Source organism: Peromyscus maniculatus, chromosome 12 (genome assembly GCF_049852395.1).
Source record: "Peromyscus maniculatus bairdii isolate BWxNUB_F1_BW_parent chromosome 12, HU_Pman_BW_mat_3.1, whole genome shotgun sequence".
NCBI classification, from domain to species: domain Eukaryota; kingdom Metazoa; phylum Chordata; class Mammalia; order Rodentia; family Cricetidae; genus Peromyscus; species Peromyscus maniculatus.
In genome coordinates, this window is record NC_134863.1 from 12026732 (window position 1) to 12048684 (window position 21953).

The 21953-nt window shown below is 41.8% G+C and overlaps 1 protein-coding gene across 1 annotated transcript in view; it reads left to right on the forward strand.

The window, feature by feature from the left end:
* Nucleotides 1–21657, forward strand: part of LOC143268219 (uncharacterized) — a 75225-nt gene extending 53568 nt beyond the window's left edge. Inside the window, exons 3-7 of the mRNA XM_076549355.1 lie at nt 9539–9609; nt 12584–12608; nt 16135–16257; nt 19474–19544; nt 20212–21657. Of these exons, the coding sequence (XP_076405470.1) occupies nt 9539–9609; nt 12584–12608; nt 16135–16257; nt 19474–19544; nt 20212–20274 (353 nt within the window). The 3' untranslated portion in view covers nt 20275–21657. The remainder of the gene's footprint in view (nt 1–9538; nt 9610–12583; nt 12609–16134; nt 16258–19473; nt 19545–20211) is intronic.
* Nucleotides 21658–21953: the final 296 nt, after the last annotated feature.

Here is a 21953-nt window from a genome sequence, read left to right on the forward strand (position 1 = left end):
CTTTGATAAAAGCTTAGACCTACTATTTCTGAGAATTGATGACTCCCAGAGCTGGCAGAAAATGTACCACCGCCATGTTGGGAAGCTGAAGTGGGCGGAGCCAGCAGCCACAGTGCTGTTTCAGTCTTAGAATGGTGCAGCTTAAAGCAATAGGCTCGAGGTAATATAAAACATAAGCCACGTAAAGATGGCTACCACACAGAGAATCTGGATTATGTTCTCTTTGATATTTGTAACTGAAGAAAAACATTTGATTACAAAAGCTGTTGAGTTATGCCAAAATGTATATTTTAAAGGTACCTTCACTTCAAAATTTGGATTTAAGGATATGTTGCTTTGGAAAAGAGATTCTGCTTTTGTTTCCACAGAAAGCCAGAGGCTGTGGATTTGTTCCAGATTAAGATACATCAGGTTTGACCAGCCAAGACCCCCTGAAAGGTCTCCGATGACACCATGGCCCAGATGATCCAACATCCAGAGCGGTTTCAAGGCAACTGGTTCACACAATACAGCCTCATGGACTACCCCATAGGCCTAAAATTTTCTTTGCATCCCCATAAGATACAGCGCCCCCCTCCAGCAGGAAGTAGTAAGAGATGCTACGCCCAAATTCCCAAATATACCAAGCTGGCTTTAGAGGTGGAATTGGCTCACTCCCCCTCTAAACCCAGACATATTGCTTTAAAAAAAAATGGTTAAGAGATTCTTGTGTCCCAAATCAGAAGAGCCCTCTGGTATGGGACAGAGAAAAACCAATATTTTTATTTAAAACAGATTGATTATAAATGTGATCTCTTTCTAAAAAAGAAAAGGGGATATGATATAGATATATAGGAGGATATGGAGATGATAAGATAAAAGGGTAGATTAATGAACCTTTTAAAGAACAACTTGTTTAAAATGTTTTACATTGGTATAGATTTTAGTTTATGTTTAAAATGTTTTACATTGGTATAAATTTTAGTTTATTGATACAAACTTAAAGTTAATTTTGTTATACTGTATATATATATATATATTTCTATGTATATATATATATATTTCTATTCTTGTTTGAGGTATTATGTTTATGTAACTCATTTAAAATTGTAATGGATAATTAAAAATAGATTAATAATTAGTCATCTATGATAATCATATTTGTAGCCATGTTAGTTAAGTCTTCTAGGTATACATAGATATATTTCAGATAGATAGGTAATCTTCAAACACTTCATAGACCTAGAGAATATGGCATTTAAATAACTTAGAATTCTGTTGACGTGAGACACAATTGCTCCTGGCTGCACCAATTGATCCTGAGAGAATGTTGGGCTTCTAAGACATTTCCATTTGGAAGTTTGTCTTTTTGGCACAAAATGGCCTACGGGGCAAAAAACTGCCCTTGCCTTGATGTCTGACAGTACAAATGCAATGCTGTCCTTTCTGGACAAGCGGGACACAAGGAAAGGGACCATTGTACTCTGCCAAGACAGGGTAAGATGGTCTTTCAAAAATCCTGCTTCTGAAAGTAGTCTGTCAGATACTCTAGGCCTGTAGCCAATTTAAATGCACCAACAATGCTGAGAAACATTAGGTGACTGTCCAGGCTGCCAGCTGTCTTGGTCTACTCTTGCAAGATTCCCGAAAGTTGCTTGCATCCATCTACCATTTCTCAGGTACCATTATGTTCCTTCTCAGGTCTTTGATGTGGTTAAAGACTAGATAGTTGTAATTTCCTCAGTTATGATAAAAGATAAGTTAGATATAAAACCTTAAATTCACAAATATAAGATAGATAGGACATCTTCTTTAATATTGTAACTGTTATTCTTGCTCAATAATTGTTTTGTTATATGTAGTTTTACCATATTAAAGTTAAAACCTTACTTTTTAAAAAAAAGAAAAAAAGGGGAAGTGCTGTGGATATTGTTCTATATAAATAAAACACTGATGGCCAGTGACCAGGCAGGAAGTAGGTGGACAGGCAGGAAGTAGGTGGGACAAGGAGAGAGGAGAATTCTGGGAAACAGAAGGCCACCGCCAGGATAAGCAGCATGTGAAGACGCCGGTAAGCCACCAGCCACGTGGCAAGGTATAGATTTATAAAAATGGGTTAATTTAAGATATAAGAACAGTTAACAAGAAGCCTGCCACGGCCATACAGTTTGTAAATAATATAAGCGTCTGAGTGATTATTTTATAAGTGGATTGTGAGACTGCGGGGCTTGGGGAACCTGGAGAGAAGCCCTCCAGCAACAACTTTATTTTTAAATTATTGCTTTTTACAACTGTCTATATCCTTTTTTCCCCCTTAAGCCTTCACACATTGTTAAATGCACTGTAACCTGTCTAGAGGCTATAACAAATAGCTTGTGTTTGGACCTGTCTTTACTAAGCATCTGCGTCATTCTCTGATCACATGACATACAGCTCAGCTTAGCCCATGGCACTGGCACATGGTACTAGTGGCTGGCAACTGGCTCCATCCCACAGGCAGCAGCCTGAAGCCATGTCTTTGTACACTGCCAAGAACTAGCCTGCCGGAGAGACTACAGGACTAGTTCTTTGCCCATAATTTTATTTTTTGTTTTCTCAGGCCCTATGTTTGGGTATTCATACCCTCCACATTAGAAGCCATTTATAGACAGATTTTTTTGTTGGGACCAACAGCTCCCCAATAATGACACAGGGATTTCTTATTAATTATTAAAGCTTGGCCTGTAGCTTAGGCTTGTTTCTAACTAGTTCTTATAACTTAAATGAACCTATTTGTATTAATCTATGTCATGCTATGAGTCATGTCTGTTACTTCTCCTACTGCATGTTTTGTTTATTCCCATCTCTCAGCATCTTTGTCTTTCTTTCCAACATACTCTGTGCCCCCAAAATCCTGCATAGCTATTGGCCATTTAGCTTTTTATTAAACTAATCACAGTGACATATTTTCATACAGTGTAATCAAGTATCTCACAATATTATCTTTTTCCTTCTTTTTTTAGAGCTTCCAGGTTTACTATTGAGTTGCCAACATTAGATCTCTTTGTTTTTTTTGTTTGTTTGATTTATATGTGGACACTTGCATCTTAGAATGCCTTCTTTGTGTCTCATAGCTTTGAGCATGCTGTGTTTTCATTTTCATTCAATTTGAAAAATTTCTTTCTTGATTTCTGTTTTGACTCAATTTTCATCAGTAGTTAGTTATTTAGTTTCCATGTCTCCATTCACTTATTGGCATTTCTGCTGTTGTTTATATCTAGGTTTAATCCATGGTGTTCAGATAAGATACAGAATGTTATTTCCATTTTTTTTTTAAAATATCTATTGAGACTTACTTCATGTCCAGTTGTATGGTCAATTTTGGAGAAAGTTCCATGAGCTGCTGAGAAGAAAGTATATTCTTTTGTGTTTGGATGAAATATTTCCTAGATATCTACTAGGTACATATGGTTTATGGCATTATTTAACACTAGCATGTCTCTGTTTAGTTTTTATCTAGATGACCTGTATATTGAAGAAAGTGTATTGAAGTCACCCACTATTGCTGTGTGAGGGTCACTATGTAATTCTAGCTGGGATTAAAGGTGTGTAACACCATCACCTGGCTTAATCTGTATTTTTAATTATACATTACATTTTAAAATGAGACGCATAAGCATAATAACCAAAACAAGAGTAGAAACATACATGCAGTATTACAAAATTAACTTCAAATTTGTATCAATATATAAACACTCATACCAATATAAAATATTTAAGACTGGTAGTTGTATTTGGTTTAAAAATAGATTCAATAATCTATCATTTTATTCTATTATTTTTATATCCTCCCTTTTTCTTTTCAGAATGGAATCTTGAATCTAATCTCTTTTGGTCAGCTTTTTTTCTGACCATTACCAATAACAACTTGTAATCAACCCCCCTAAAATTATAACAAACATCCATAGCCAATATTTTGGGAATGTGGATGTTGTTTTCTGTAGACTGCTTCCTGTTTTCTTGGGGCACTATTAATCTTTGAGGGAACTTTGAGAAAATCAGGATAATTGTTAAGTCTTGGCTAGAGTAGTCTGTGAGGCTGGATCATCTTAGTCAGCAGCTTTGAAGCTGTTTTGCATGCTAGATCACCTTGGTCCATCCATTTTTATTGGTGTCTGTTCCCCTTGTTCTGAAAATATATAGACTTTTAATGGTAACATCCATATCTGTATCAATATAAATATAGATTGTGCATTGTACACAAGTCAACCAAAAGAGGACACCAGATCTCATTACAGATGGTTGTGAGCCACCATGTGGTTGCTGGGAATTGAACTCAGGACCTTTGGAAGAGCAAGCAGTGCTCTTAACCTCTGAGCCACCTTTCCAGCCCGATATTTCCTATCTTTATGTGACTTGTTATATTTTTTAAAGTACTCTATTCCTTTTTAAAGGACTTTCTCTACACTTTATCTTTTCTATCCCAAGGGTATGCATATTTTAAAACATGCTGTTATCCATTTAGAAGTCTTCATCTGAATCTGTCTTTACTGTGTATCTGTAACCTTTTCTGTCTGCAAAAACCCTAAACCTGCCATGCAGTATGCTGCTGGGAGATACTTCTCTCTACTGTGCCCCGTGTGATGGGAACCCACCGTGTGGCTTAGTTCATGGTGTGGTGGCCATTGCCAGGAGCTTTGTCACTGTACTGCAGCAGGTATGAGAGACACAAGACTAGGAAGTCATGTCTGGCTCCATTTCTGTGTGTTTAGAACCTTTTTTAAAGCTTGCTCAGGCTTTATGTGGAGGAACATGGCCCTGGAAGTTGGGTGCCATTTATAGGCAGAGTTTTCCTCTCCTGACCCCCGATCCCAGATAATCAACATGGAGACTTAAGATTACTTATAAATGTCAGCCAATAGCTCAGGCTTATTACTAACTAGCTCTTACATTTTAAGTTAACCCATGTACCTCAATTATGCTCTGCATGTGGCGGTACTTTTATTAGCATGTTACCTACATCTCCTGCTCCCTCTGCATTGGGCTGGCAACTCCTCTGACTCCACCCTTTCTCTTCCCAGCATTCTCAGTTTGGCTCTCCTACCTAAGCTTATCCTGTTCAGCTATTGGCCAGTCATCTTCTTTATTAAACCAATCACAGTGACAAATCTTCATAGTGTACAGAATGGTTACTCGACAGCAGGACTATCTCTGCAGACTGAAGGAAATACCAAAGACCTGATGTGTTGTGGATTATTAGCTTGGGATGTGTTACATTTGTTTATGCTGTGCAATATTTATTTAATGATGCAAAGATATGTTGCATTCTTTTATGCTGTATTTGTTTAACTCTGTGAAGCTATGTTACTTTGTCTCCCTAAAACACCTTATTGGTATAATAAAGAGCTGAATGTCCAACAGCTAGGCAGGAGAAAGGATAGGCAGGGCTGGAAGGCAGAGAGAATGAATTGGAGAAGAAATCTGAGAAGAAATCAAGGAGCAAGAAAAGGAGAGGAGAACTCCAGGGGCCAGCCACTCAGCTACACAGTAAGCTGTGGAGTAAGAAGTAAAGAAAGGTATATAGAAACAGAGAAAGATAAAAGCTCAGTGGCAAAGGTAGATGGCATAATTTAAGTTAAAAAGCTGGTTAGAAACAAGCCAAGCTAAGGCCGGGCATTCATAAGAAAGAATATGCCTCTATGTGATTTATTTAGGAGCTGGATGGTGGGCCCCCAAAAAGCAAGAGTAAAAAACAAAAGAAACTACAGAGATCTTTTCTGAAAAAATAAAAAAGAAAGCATAGCAATATAGAGAAGATAGGACTTTGGTGAGAAAGGCATGAACAGGTATAGTGCGTTCTCGATGCTCCTGTAGTCATTACCCCTATCTTAGCCAGAGTTAATAAAGGCTGTACAGATGATCAATGAGGATGCCACCTAGAAAACGATGTGTATAGGCACTGTTGTAGATGTAACAGTCTTATTAAATAAGAAACACAGAGCCAAATGCAGAGTCAAAAGCCCAAGAGGTCAGAGCAGTAGCTAAGAGCTGAGACTTAAAACCACCTTCTTAACCTTCTTGCCGCTGCTGTCCTTCCCCTCAGAAAGAGGCCTACTTCCTGTGTGTCTGTCTTTTTATTGACTTTCTGTTCTGCCTTCTTATTGGTTGTAAACCCAACCACATGACCCCCTCGTCACTGCCAGTCTATACAGACCTCTAGGTCTCTATGGTTGGTATTGAGATTAAAGGCATGTGTCTCCATGCTGGCTGTATTCCTGAACACACAGAGATCTGCCTGTCATGTGATCAGGATTAAAGGTGTGTGCCACCACCACCCAGCTTCTGCTATGGCTTGCTATTAGCTCTGACCCCCAGGCAACTTTATTTAAACATACAAATAAAATCACACTTCAGTACAAATAAAATATCACCATAGCTCCTGTAGTCATTACCCCTATCTTAGCCAGAATTAATAAAGACTGTACACATGGTCAATGAGGATGTCACCTAGAAAATGACGTGTACAGGCACTGTTTATTATATTACCAATGCACCTGGCTACTGTTCTTGTCAATTCGTAATGAGGACATATCCAGGCCTGGCTAGTGGAAGGGAAGTTCCTACTCATCCCAACCATCATGTGACAACTTGGCTCTGAGTGACTTTGAATCTGAGCATCTCTAGAAAATATGGAAGCCTTGTTCACCTCTCAGTGTGGTCCTCTAACCAGAGAATCACTAACTGATAGGCACTAGGCAGGTTAAAAATATTGGAGGAAGATCATATATTTCTGCTAAGCTAGGGCCCTTCTATAGTTTCTCAGGTAAACAGTGAAGGTAAACAGTGAAAATAAATACATTCTCTACTGTTAGTTACATGAGTAACCAACACAAACCTCATGCTACCTGAGTTCACTCATGTTGCTCACTCTTCTGCCATTTAATAGACACCACAGAGAAATTCTGTAGTGCATCCATTTCCTTGAGGGCAAGTTGTGTGTGTGTTTGTGTGTGTGTGTGTGTGTGTGTGTGTGTGTGTGTGTGTGTGTGTGTGTAGGGAAAACATTTACTTTGTAGTTGGCCATCATGAAGTAAAGTACAGTGGCATTTAAAATAACCCAGGCTGTAGTCTTGGACTTATATGAGCTGACTTGCCTAGATAGCAGCTGTTGGGTGTCACAGTATGATGAGTTCACAATGAACGTTCTATGACATGCTGCTGACATGTACTTAGATATGTTCGCACCGCAGTGCAGAGTGCCAGTATATATTGCGACTTGCCTCCAATATACACGCTTATAGATACAGAGATATTGTTTTGGAATTAGAGTATAATGGGGAACTGCTGTAGTCGAGGTATGACATTACTAGCCATTGAATACTTCAATTAGACTGGTTAATGTTTCTCAAAATATCTTTAAATATTTATAACTTCTGTGTTGTTAGAATTATGTTTTATTATGTATTATGTATATTCTATTCTCTATGAAATACTTTGAAATACAGTCCAGAAGAGGCTAGCTCTCCAGAACTGCTCCAGGGTTGTGAATAGAAGACCTCTTTCAGAGCTATAGCTGTCTTCATGAATTGTTCAAAACCTAAATATAGAGATGTTCATATTTGTGAAGAGCTGTTAATTAAGATTGTATGTTTTCAATGATCTTATAATACTAGACATTTTAATATGTAATGTTAATCCATCAAGAATTCTGGGGTTCATTTCATTAAACAGGTATACACTGACCATGGTAAAGTAGCTAGAATATTCTAGAGAACAATGCTGGCTATTTTTAGGCATGGACATTTGATTGATTGTATACTTAGGTCAACATAGGAATCATTTAAAAATCTATACCTCTTTTCAATAGAGATTGGTAAATTTGAAATGTAGGTCTTTAGGACTATCAGTCATATGCCATTGAAGAACAGTGACCTGGGAATTTAAAATTCAGGACTTTGGATAGCAGGATATTTTACAATATCTAACCTTCCCAAGTGTTGACACTGCTTGGGTTATATTCATTAAATGACTCAGCAACAGCATAGACACATGTTCTTCTTTATTGACTATGTGAATTCCCAGGGTGGAATAACACAACAGAGAGAGAGAGAGAAAGAGAGAGAGAGAGAGAGAGAGAGAGAGAGAGAGAGAGAGAGAGAAGGGGAGGGGAGGGGAGGGGAGGGAGGGAGAGAGTGGAGAGAGGGAGAGAGAGAGAGGGAGAGGGAGGGAGAGGGAGGGAGGGAGAGAGAGAGAGAGAGAGAGAGAGAGAGAGAGAGAGAGAGAGAATATGCTTAAGTAGAAGAGCCAAGATGTGAACCCAGACATATTGCCCACTATCCTGAGTCTCTAAACACATGTCAGGATATCTGCAAGTCTGTAGAAGTCCTAGGTACTATCTACTTTATGACATAGCCCATGACAGGTATTGTTACATCAGTGTCACATTTCATCCTAGTCATTATAAGGAAGTACCAGTACTTCTCATCAGTTCACAGATACTTAGGGTTGGGACACTCACCTTTACCCCTGGCCTAAAGACAATTACAAATGGGGAGATCTTTGATTGGTGTCTAATGGCAATACAAATGTGGCCCTTAGAAGTACAGAGACCTTGTGAGCTATACACCCTGAAAGAGTGACACATAAGTACCCAGAATATCTACCCAGTTTTTAGAGTATGCATCACCCTTGAAGCAACTCTCATGTAGAACTGTGTTAAAGGACTTGAATGATCAACAGGATCCAGACAATCATTCTTCCCCATCACTGCTGGTTTTAAATTGGATGCCACAAAACACATGAATACAAAGGTTCATAGAATAGTAAGAAAAGACTAGAAGGAGAAACAAGACACAATATGCTTATTATTGCTTTCCACTCTTCAGTAAATTATTGTTGTATGTCAAAGGATGAAGGATCAATACAGTTACACCATATGCCTCATACTAAATTCACTTCCCCAGTAAAATGTATATGTTATCAAGGCTAAAATTCTATGTTCTTTGTGGTGAATGCAGAATCAGAATGTATCAATTGATGGAGGTTGAAATATGTTTGTGAGATATGCTGAAGGGATTGTTAGTTCTTCTGGGCTTCAAAATGATCTCAGGAATTGATGGTGATATGTTGTTTAATTGTGAGATTTATTTTAATGGAGAGAGTGAGATGGCTCAGTAAGTATCAGTGCTTGTCACCAGACCTGATGTTTTGATTCTGTCCCCAGAATTCACCTAATGGAAGGAGAGACTTGGCCACCAAAGGTTGTCTTCTGATGTGCTCCCTCCCACACTGAATAAATGTATAAAAGCTTTTTAAAACATGCATTCAGTAGTTACATATTGAAACACAGACTCTCACATTGCTTTAGATTCCTATTCTCTAGAAAGCAGGAAAAAAAACCCTGTTTATTATTATTTTTTTAATCTTTGCCTACATTTGCCATTAGGAAAAACAGTCCAGTAGTCGCTTAACTAAGTCTAATCACATGTACTGATGCCATGCACTTTTATCCATGTCAAGTAAAGATGCTTGGGTGGGTAAATGGTACCATGAACTGACAGTTATTTTTCTGTCCCTCTAGTTACACCTGAACATCAAGTTGCAACACCATCTTCAACTGATGTACAGAAGTCCCCCAGTTCTTTGACAAAGGTAAACAGTTTCTTTATGAAAGAGTGAAAAGCTGCTTTAATGATTCTTCCCTTAGGTTTTGGTGGCTCTCACACTTGAAAAATAAAGTTGGTTAGGTTATCATGGGTGTTAAATAGTATATTTAGGAAGAAGGGAAAACAGAATTTGACCAGATTAGTGATTGCATAGAACACCCACACATGCTTATGTCAGGTATTGATTTTGAGTCAAGGGGACAGGATGTCTTTGGGAGCATGGTGTTCCGCTTTTGACAAAAGTATGTAAATTTCACTTGGAAGTTGATAGGCATATCATCCATGTAGACTTGAATGTTCACGTAAGGGTCTCCCGCTTTTATGACTTCTAGAGCCTCTGGTTTAGGTTAAATTTGATTGTTCCCCAAAGATCAATGTTGTGGAAGCTTCATATGCCCCAGTATAGGGTGTCCAGTTGCTCAGAACTCTAAGTCATGGGATGCACGTACATTATTAGAGTGCCTCATAAAAGGGCATAGTAGTAATATAGTAATCATAATAATCAGTAGAATACAGGAAACTTAGATATTTTTGTACCACTCTAGAAATCACAACAGAGATGGGGCTATTTTTTTCTCAACACAGAAACACCAACTCATCCTAAGCCTATGAGGTCTTAAATAAGGGCGATTACAATTCTGAATACCTTAAATATCCTAAAACTATGGCATGTAGGACTGGGTCTCATACAACCCAGACTTGCCTCACACTGCTGGTCTCCTGCGTTTCTACCACCCAAGTGCGGGAGCTACAGGTGTAGACCAGTATGCCTGACTCAAACACATGGAAGTGCACGTTATCCTCGGGGACCACGAAACCCTCGGCCTCGACTGGGGTGCGTGCGTGCGTGCGTGCGTGCGTGCGTGTGTGTGTGTGTGTGTGTGTGTGTGTGTGTACGCGCGCGCACGCGCGTGTGTGTAAGGGGGTCCTACCCAACTCATGGACACACCCTTCCCTAAGATCCTGGCCTCGAGAGGAGGCCGGACGGGGCCTGTTTGGGGCCCTCCTTGAAGAGAGGGGGGACATTTTCCAGTCAGAATTCACGTCCTCTTCCAACACCCCCGCCCCCGGCCAGCCCCGGGGCCATCTGGGGTCAACAAAACGGTATTTCCCCTTCTGGAAGCCCCTGCCAACACCATGTGCAGACCGGAGTCCTCAAGTCAACCTCGCCCCCGCTCAGCTGCCGCCAGGAGAGAAGAGAGGCACCACGCAGCCAGCCACGCTTCCAGCTTGTGAAAAACCGCGGGAAGCCTGGGCGCGGGCGGGCACGGCCCTCCCGGGGCACCCGAGCTACGGTCTGCGCAAGCGCAGAGGGCGGCCGTGCAGGGAGGCGCCGGAGAGCCACCGGGCCGCGGGGTTTCTCTGCCCGGGAAAGTCAAAGGCGGAGCCCGGGGCGTTTGTTCGCGAGGCGCGCAGCCGGAAGCGGGCAGCGGAGAGAAACCTGTTGTGGCGATGGGGAGACCCCAGCCCTGCCACGTCAGCCCCTGCTGTGTCAGAAAACCCCGGCCTCGCTCTCCTCACGCCCTGCCCGGTTCCTGGACGCTAAGGTCTTTTTTCTAAGATGCCGCCGCTGGCATCCTGGACTGTGGGCCCGGAAGAGAGAGAGGGACTCCCGAGGCATCAGAACAAGGCGTGGCCTTGCGAATCGGACGCCCTGGACCAGGCAGGGAATATGCAGTCTCCGGGAGACCCGTGGGAAGCTGAGGCCGCCTTTGAACTAGCGCCCTCGAAAGCAAACCCCGGCGGCGGGCGCGGGAGAACCAGGCGTCGGCGGCAGTTTTTGGGGAGAGCAAAAGAGCACGTGGTGTTGGCTTTTATGTGGCGGCACGATGTTATTCATTAAGCGGCACTGTTACCGAGCGAGAAAAGGTTCGAGGCACCACGAAACCCACTCTCAGAGTTTATTAGGGAAGGAGGGACAGAAGAGAATGTGCTTGGACCTATGGAAGATCTGTGGGGACAGGGGGAGGAGAAGAAGGGGACAGGAGGCTGTGACTAGCTTTCGTTTTTTTTTGGTTTTTTGTTTTTTTTGGTTTTTCGAGACAGGGTTTCTCTGTGTAGCTTTGTACCTTTCCTGGAACTCACTTGGTAGCCCAGGCTGGCCTCGAACTCACAGAGATCCGCCTGCCTCTGCCTCCCGAGTGCTGGGATTAAAGGTGTGCGCCACCACCGCCCGGCCCCTGTGACTAGCTTTTTATGGATTCCCCTGCCCGAGGGCATATGTAGCTATGCCACGTATGCGCATAGATTGCCTAATGCAGCGCATGGATTACATAGGCCATAAAGCCTTGGAATGACTAATCATTTTGGCAGTACATGCTCGGTCATGTGGGGGGGGGGAGTGGCCACTGACCAGGAATTCCAACCCATGGGCCACAGAGGGACTCTACAAAGGGAGCCGGTGGTATGACAACCTGAGCTCTGAGCTTCAAGCCTCCTGTCTGGAAAAACTGGGAGTTCTTGGCTCTGTGACTTTTGGCAAACTTATCCTTTCTGTGTCTACATTGCCTTCCTCAATAAAGTAGCAATAACAATATTTACTTAATTGCCTTAAAATATTAAAAGATATTAATCTGTCCTGGCACATAATAAGTGCTCAATAAAGGTTAATTCTTGTTTCAAACAAACAAACAAACAAACAAATCATAGTAACCAGATATAGAGTTGCTCTGTCATGTCGTGATATACCTTAGCTGACCATCAGTGGAGGCGAAACACATAGGGATACCTGATGTGGCCTCTAGTCAGCAAAAGTGAAAAACAGACTAGTGTTTGTCACAAAGAAGACGTCCTGAGATATTCTGTCAGTATCATACGACATACTAATCCAGAATCTTCCACCCAAGGGCTTGGCAATCCTTGGTGTAATAATGCCCAGCAAACACGTGAGCCAAAGTGTTGTACAAACAGAACTCACCATAATCTGAGTCTCAAAGTGTTTTCTTTACTGTGTTTTGCAGGTGGACCCAGGAAAAGACGGATGTGGTATGTATTCCAGAGTCACTGAAGACATGTTTTAGATGTGAATTGTGTGAATACTGGTTGTCTTTTGTCTAGTGTACCACAGTAAGCAAAACACATTCATCAATTGACAGTTGGGAGTTTGATTTAGAAAAAAAAGTGATACCTCAAGTAAGAAATCATAGTCATGTGTCTACAGTTGCTACGTCTAGCTGTGACCTCCTTAGTTTGGGATTTTGTGCACCAGGCTATGTTTAAACTTATTTTATCTAGACAGATGTCCATGTCATTGAACCCAATTTTCAGGAAAACTGTTGTGAAAAAGAAATTAAGGACCTGAGCCCCCATGCCAGCTGGCCATAAGACAACTGTGGAGGGTCTAGCACAGGCTCCATTCTTGTTCTGGGAGACTTTTTTTTAAAAACTGTATTTTGTTTACTCCATCTATGTTGATTGAGTAAACAAAATACAATTTTTTTAGGAGTGGGGGATGAGAACATAGGGAAATGGGAGGGTCAAGCTGGAACAGGGACAGAGTGGGAGGGCAGGGAGGAAGATACCATGATAGATGAGGACATCATGGAAACAGGAAGAGGCAGGGTGCTGGGGAGACTCTCAGGAGTCCACAAGGTTGACCCCACCTTGTTCTGCTGGCAGTGGTCCAGAGGGTGCCTGGACCGGTCTACTCTAGTGACCAGCCTAGCAAATAACCTAGCTGTCATCATAGAGCCTCTGTCCAGTGGCTGATGGAGGCAGATACAGAGATCCACGGCCAGGCACCAGGCTGAGCTCCGGGAATCCAATTGATGAGAGAGAGGAGAGATACTGCAGGTGAGGGACATTGTGATCATGATGAGAGGACGTGCAGAGATAATGGACCACAGTAGTGGGAACACATGAACTGTGGACTGGTGGCTGTGGAGCTCCCATGGGATTGGACTAGGCCCTCTGGACATGGAAGACAGTTGTTTGGCTCAAACTGTTTGGGGGGCACCCAGGCAGTGGGATCGGGATCTGTCCCTGGTACATGGGCAGGCTTCTGGGAATCCGGTGCCTGTGGTGTGACACCTTGCACAGCCTTGGTGCAGTGGGAAGGGGCTTGGACCTGCCTAGGCTCAGTGAGCTGGGCTCTGCTGACTCCCCATGGGAGACCTTGATTTGGGGGATGCGGGGTGGCTTGGGAAAGAGGGTTGGGGATGGGAGGAGGGAGGAGGGGGGTCTGTGGATAGCATGAGGAGTGAGTAGAAAATTTCTTAATAAAGAAAAATAAAATTTAAAAAAATGTAACTGGAAATGAGCCAGCTGGTTTATATTAAAATTGTAAATTCCTTGAGAAAAAAATAGTATTCATGATTTACCTATAACAATGTGTTTAAAGCTCACCACAGCCATATGTAGTGAGTTGATATGTGTTTTCCTAAGCAGATGAATACACCAACGCCCAGAATAAGTGACGAGGATCTTCACATATGCAGTGCAACGACTGCATTTAATACCCTGCCTGCACACATTTAGCAAGTGTGGAAGAAAACAGCCCATGTTGTGGTACTGTAGTTCACAGATTCTTTGCTTACCACTACATTGAGATAGGATGGATGTGTGCTAGACTTCGTGGGCTCCTTCCAGTAAAACCTGAAAAACTTTAAGGTGTTTAACAATATTAGTATGGACACAAAAAGCAACACAATTTAGGCACAGTGTCCACTAAGAACTCTAGTCTCCACCTGGATGTTGATCTGTGATGTCGGACTTTTTGGACAACATAGTGTTTTGTTTTTGAGACAGGATCTCACTATGTATCCATGGCTCTCCTGGAACTAGCTACATATATACCCTTCTGACTTGGATATCACACAGTTCTGCCTGCCTGTGACTACAGAGAACTGTTACACAAGGAGTTCACTACCACACTCAGTGAGATTATATATTTAAAAATGGGGTGCACTCTATTATGCTCCAGGAGTTTTCTTCTCAGTGGTGATTGGTCCTCATGTTTTCAGTGTGACCACTCATATATGTGTACACACACACACACACACACACACACACACACACACACACACACATATATATTCAGCAATGAAGAGTATATGGCTCAGTAACATCATTTCAAAAGTATTTTATGCACAGTGTGTTTACATTTTCAGTACTTTGTTATATGGTAGTTTGTATTAAGAAAAGCTAGTATGCTAATATGGGCTGGAGCTTGTGGCCCAGTTGCCTCAGTGCATGATTAGCATAACCACGCGCAGTTTGCTAATTAAACCCAGAGTTTGACTCCTAATTCTGCTCAAAATGTGCCCAGGATGTCTCAATCTTATTAGTCCTTGTCCTTGAGAAGTGGAAGAAAGAGAGACATAAGTTCGTTCTTTGCTGTAGAAATTTCAGGCTAGACTAGAACACAGATCTGTTCTGGAAAAATTAAACGGCAATATAGAGAAGATAGGACTTTGGTGAGAAAGGCATGAACAGGTATAGTGCGTTCTCGATGCTCCTGCAGTCATTACCCCTATCTTAGCCAGAATTAATAAAGACTGTACACATGGTCAATGAGGATGTCACCTAGAAAATGACGTGTACAGGCACTGTTTATTATATTACCAATGCACCTGGCTACTGTTCTTGTCAGTTCGTGATGAGGACATATCCAGGCCTGGCTAGTGGAAGGGAAGTTCCTACTCATCCCAACCATCATGTGACAACTTGGCTCTGAGTGACTTTGAATCTGAGCATCTCTAGAAAATATGGAAGCTTTGCTTACCTCTCAATGTGGTCCACTATCTAGAGAATCACTAACTGATAGGCACTAGGCAGGTTGAAAATATTGGAGGAAGATCATATATTTCTGCTAAGCTAGGGCCCTTCTATAGTTTCTCATGTAAACAGTGAAGGTAAACAGTGAAAATAAATACATTCTCTACCGTTGGTTGCATGAGTAACCAACACAACCTCATGCTACCTGGATTCACTCAAATGTAGCTGACTGTTCTGACAATAACAAATACCACAGAGTAATTCGGTAGTATATGTACATTTATTTGAGGTCAAGCTGTGTGTGTGTGTGTGTGTGTGTGTGTGTGTGTGTGTGTGTGTGTACATGCATGTATGCATGCATGTGTGTGTATGTGGATGGATATATATATATATATATGTATGTATGTATGTTTATTCATATGTTTTGCACTGAGAAGTTTCACAGTATATAGCACCCTAGTAAACACTACTCAGAAAGGAGGGAGTTTATAAAGTTTACCATATTTATGGGACTCCAAGAGAGACATGGACACTGTTTATCAGGTAAAAGCAAACTTAATACAGTCATGTTGCTCTTCTTTTAACAACACCACATTGACATGAATTTAGACTTGCCTACACCACCAATGCAGTGCATGCTGGAGTGTGCAGTGCACTCAGTGATCCTCCTGAAACACCACTGTGACGCTGATGATGGTGCCTGGAGAATGGGCATGCCATGGAGTGTACTAAAACAGACTGGTTTCCTCTATTTTCTGCCATGAAACTGACATAACTGTCTCTACTGTTAATGCAGTCCCAGAATACAATCTATTGGAAAAGAACCATCAACAGCAACACATGGTTGCTTCTGAGAAGGCTGAAGTACCGGAAGTCCAGGCAGACACTTCTGGCCATGTACCATCTACTGAAAGAGAAGGTACTGTTGAAATGCATTAATCTCATTGGGTGACATATGGTAGTTGTGGATCATCATTGTATGATAGGAGGGAAAGGTGATGATATTACCATAGTTTCCTGTGTAGATAATGTTGACTTGCATAGTTCCTCAGCTGAAATTCAACCACACGATTTAAGAATGTAATGTAAATTCACCTTTTGCAAACATTGAGTAATAAGAAACAGAGGAAAGGTGAACTCAATCTTGTCTCTGTCACTGTCCCTTCACCTGGTGTAGGCAGGAACAGGTGAGGCAACCTCTCTGTTACTTTCTCCCACATACCGGTGATGTAGATGAACTGAATGTAAACAAGCTCAAGATTGGCATGGTCATTGTCAAAATTGTCAAGAGTGAGCACAAAATTTGAAACAGATAACAGCATTTCTAGTCTGACCAAAGGGGAGTGGGTCTCTGGAGTAGTGTGTCACACCCTATGCTTATGGGAAAGAACAGAGGCAAGGTCATGGAAGGAGGTTTCTGTGTTCTTCCTTTTCAAAGGCATCATGGTAGCCTTGTCAGGGGTAATATTCTTGGGTTCATCTCTGTCATTTGAAGGCAGTCTTTCAACACTTAGTGCTTATCCCCATTTACCACTACCAAGTGTCCAAGCCTGTCATTGTACTTAGTAGCTCTCCATGGAATTTGTGCATAAGGTTCTTTCCCAGTTTGTGTGATAAAATACTATGACCCAAACATGCCAAAGAAGGAGTGCTTGTTTTCCCATGATACTATGAGTATGGTGTGCATATTTGCTGAGCAACCATAGATACAGGAGCCTGAGGCAGAGGTCCAGTGCAACAGAAATAGAGAAAAGGAGTGTTTCTTTATGCTCAGCTCACCTTCTCCTTCTACAGTCATGGATCTCAGTCCAGGAGTAATGTACTAACAGCTGAACCATTTGCTACCTCAGTTAACCTTGTCAAGATAATGCCATAGAGGCATCACCAGAGCCCTGACCTATCAGTTGACTCCTGATATTTGCCATCACCATGCCCATAAACAGTTTGGGGTTCCAGTCTATGATAAAGCCAGTCTCTCTGGTGAGAGACAACTTGCCCCTGTGCATTCAAATGTGTGTATAAATTTCTTACCAAGTGGTCCTGGTGATACTGAATGAGCAGATCCTGTCCCTGGGTCCCCTGGGACATTTGTAGTAGTGCTTTCTTGGTCTTCTGTTGATCATTTAGTCCATCTTCAAAGGACAACCAAAGATTAGACAGCTAAATAGCTAGCAGGCTTCTGTTGTATGGCCTCATTGCAACACTGGCAATGTCCTGACAAGTAAAGACCTCATATATGTCTTTAGCTTTTACCAGTCTATGTTCCTTGACTTTAAGTGCCATGCTAGGTGATTTCAGTCAAGGGAGATTTCAGGCTGATATCTATCATGGAACCTTTGACTTAATGGATGAGAAAGGGTCTGCCCTTTGGGTGATCTTTGGTGCTTTTAGAGACATCCTTGCTTCAGCCTCCAATATGCAGAGACTGTGTTTGTGAGTTTTCCTAAAATATTGCCCATGTTCCTCATAATACAGGTTATACACCCGAGGGGGTCAGCTCTCCAGACACCTGCAGGAGGTGCCTGTCCCCTGTGCTGTCACTACTCGAGTCTCTCACTCTTGGCGTGGTCTGACCTGTCTCTTCTTTCCTGGGGACATGAGTTTATGCTCTAAGGAGTCTCTCTTCTCTACGTGGCTTTACTTTTTCTACTTCAGTAGGCTCACAGCCCAGGCCCATCAGAACTACGTCTGCATCCCTTGGATTCTCTCAGTCTGCAGTTTTTTTTTAACTTCCTATTGTGCACTATATCTGTAGGTTCAATGCATACTGTCCTCTTCTGACCTGTGTGTGACAGAGAGACAAGATTCTCCTCTAGCCCCCCCGACTTTCATCTCCGTTCTTGTTACCTCTTGCCACCCTCTCCCTCGCTCCAGCCACTTCCCTTTCATTATTGCCATGTTTCTTGGTCTGGAAAACCTTGGAGGCCTATGTGGTCCATTTTTCCAGTTACTTTATTGGTTATTTTGTGTACTGGAACACGTTGTCCAGGCAATGTGGACTAATTCCCACACATGTTCTCATCTTGTCCTGGGTGTTCCAGGTCTTTCTGTAATCATTTATTGTCTCACAAAGCTCATGAGATTGAAAAGATCAGTGGAGAGAACAGAAAAGAACCTTTTTCAGAAAAATATGTCTGGAAAGTCAGTTGACTCTCTAGAAAGGGTGTGGATCAGACCTTTATTACATGTATATAGATAAAAGTCTCCTGATGGCCAGCTGAGGTTGATGAGAGTAGCAGCTATCCTGCGTTCAAATCATCTCAGAGACTGATTGAACTCTGTGATTTTTATCATAAGGTTACTTTTCTGTGGTTCTTGAGTGTGTAGCAGTAAAAGCACATGTGGTAAAGACTGAGATCAATAATTTGAGCCTGGAACCTTCATGGTTGACTGAGAGAACCAGGTGCAGAAGGGTCACTTCTGCTGGATGCACTGCCAGCTGTTGAGCATCCCAAATATAATAAATGTAAAAAGAAATTTTTTGAAAGATTTATTTAATCCTTACATGATACAACTATTCTTTCACACTGCTTAAGATTCAGATTTCATAGAAAGGAAAATATATCTGTTCCTCATTTCTCTCCAGACCTGTACGGGGCCTTAATTTGTCTTCCTGGAAGACAGTCCAGTGACAACCCAACCATATTTTCCATTAGATTTAGTTGCCATGGAAGAATCCTCTTGTACACTGTAAAGATTTGTCACTTGAATTGATTTAATAAAAGGCTAATTGGCCAGTAGCCAGGCAGGGCGACCAAACTGAGAATGCAGGGAAGAGGAAGGGCAGAGTCAGGAGTCCCCAGCGAGACCCAGAGGAAGCAAGATGAGAATACTGTAGGGATAAAAGGTACCACACCACGTGGCTAACTATAGATAAGATATGGGTTAATATAAGTGAAAGATCAAGTTATTAATAAGCCTAAGCTACCGGCCAAGCATTTGTAAATACTATAAAGCCTCGGACGCAATTATTTCAAAAACAACTGCTGAATGTTTAGGTGTTGCTGAGGGGACAGAAAAGTCTGATGATATTTAGACCCATGTACTAAATCCATGCAGTTTTATCCACATCAAGCAAAGATGCCCTGTAATAATACTAAGTCCTGTGAGCTGAGAGTCGCTTCCTTTCCCCTAGTGTCCCCTGAACCTACCACCAGTGCGGCCTCACCCCGCTACAAGAAACATCGACGAGTGAAGACTGTGAGGGTAAGAGGGCCTTTCCTTTCTCTGAGGTAGAAAGGTTACCTCGGTGGTCCCCTTGTGCTTCAGTGGGTATCACATTTCATTCATTAAACTGATCTGAGTCATCACAGATATTAGAGAGCTTATTTAGGAAGAGGAGGGAATGGAACTGTACCAACTTGGTCCTGATCAAGACAGCATACATCACAATGTGGCACAACTTTGTGTCCTGCTGTATGAGTGCTCCCACCAAGGTGGGGGCCTCTAGTTTACACCAGTCCTCATGGTTGAAAGATCCTCTGAACATCCTCAAGCTGGACACACTAAGCTTCCAACCATATACTCAAGTTATTTGTAAACCATAGTCTAGAAACAAAAAATACCTTAGTGAAACATAAAAGTTTTTATAGATGGTATGTGATGTAAGTTTTGCAACCCTCTATAGGCCAGATAGGTTTACCTGATCTGCCACTGAATAAGAAAAAGTATGCCCAGTACTAGTTTGTATCACAAAGGACAGAGTCCCAGATCTCTGTGACATCATCGAATAATGTACCCATTAATATAGTCTCTTTGTTACTACTCTTCTCTGTCCTGATTTCAGTCACACGATGTTAGTGGGCAAAACAGCTTTGTAGACATTGCTCAGCATGATCATGACATTAAATATTTTCTTTCCTATTGATTGCAGGCGAAGACCAAAAAACATAGATGTGGTATGTATTGTGGGATCATTTTCCTAAGACAAAACTGAGGTAGGAATTGTGAAAACACTGGTTGTATTTTGTGTGATACACCACTGTGATGTAAGATATTAATGATATGAGAATTGTTGTGTTAATTTTTCTCTTAGTTTCTTTTGAAGGCAAGGGCCACAGCAAGTAAGTAATCATGGATATTTCTATGGTTCTTGTGTTCAAAAGAAATCTTTTGTTATTTGAGGGTATTGTACTTCAATTCTTGTTTAAATCTGTTTTCCCCCCAAAAGTAGGATGCCTTTTTCACAACCTAATTTCCAGTTACTGATGTGTAAATTGAAAATCAGAATACAAGGTAACTACAAAAATGTGTTCAAACCTCATCTCAGATATGCAGGGTCAGTTACATGCTTGTGTTCCTTCATAAATGAGTTAACTAGAACTCAAGAGGTAGTGATGAGGCTCCTTAGCTGTGCATCTTAAGAGCCACTTCTTACCTCATCAAGGGCACAGTAATCCCCATGGAGAGCTCTGTCCTCTTACATCTGTGTGCAGTAAGGCAGATCGATAGGGATCCCAAACACTGCAGTGACGGCTGTGGTGGTTGGAAGTCCTAGGAAATGTCACTCAGCATGCAACAGACAGTCACTGCTTTGAATGGTAGAGGAGCACAGTGCTCCTTTTAAGATGACAGAGTCTCACAATTAAATAAAATATACAGAGGAGTAGGATGGATATTTCTAAAATGGGTTTCTCTGGGATCTGGAGAATAGCATGAACAGAGTAGACAACAGAAGCATGGGCCCAAAGAGGAACACAATTTAAGTACATGTGCACTGAGAACTGCAGTCACCACCTGGAGGTTGATGTGTGCTACCTCATTCTCTGAGAATATATTGCTTTTAGGGGCGGGTTTCAGGGACTCACAGTTTGTCCTTATCTATACTGGAACTACCTACTTATGTACCATACTGGCCTAGAAATCACAGAGCTTCACCTCCTCTGCCTACAGAGAACTGTTATGAAAGCAGTGCACTCCATATCCAGTGGGAATACATCTTTAAAGGTTGGGTACACTCTGCTCCATGTGTTTTTCCTCTCAGGGTTGGTCAGTGCCTGTGATTTGAAGGTGAGCACTCATTAGGTACATGTATTCAGCAAGGAAACACACACACTGTCACACTGCCATGAATTTAGGACTTGCCTACACCACCAATGCGGTGCATGCTGGAGTGTGCAGTGCACTCAGTGATGCTCCTGAAACACCACTGTGACTCTGATGATGGTGCCTGGAGAATGGGCATGCCATGGAGTATACTAAAACAGACTGGTTTCCTCTATTTTCTGCCATGAAACTGACATAACTGTCTCTACTGTTAATGCATGCCAGTTTCCAGAATTAAAAGAAGACTCTTTGGGAAAGGGAAAATATCCCCCAAGGATGCTGAAGTACCGGAAGTCCAGGCAGACACTTCCGGCCATGTACCATCTACTGAAAGAGAAGGTACTGTTGAAATGCACTAATCTCATTGGGTGACATATGGTAGTTGTGGATCATCATTGTATGATAGGAGGGAAAGGATGATATAACCATAGTTTCCTGTGTAGATAATGTTGACTTGCATAGTTCCTCAGCTGAAATTCAACCACACGATTTAAGAATGTAATGTAAATTCACCTTTTGCAAACATTGAGTAACAAGAAACAGAAGAAAGGTGAACTCAATCTTGTCTCT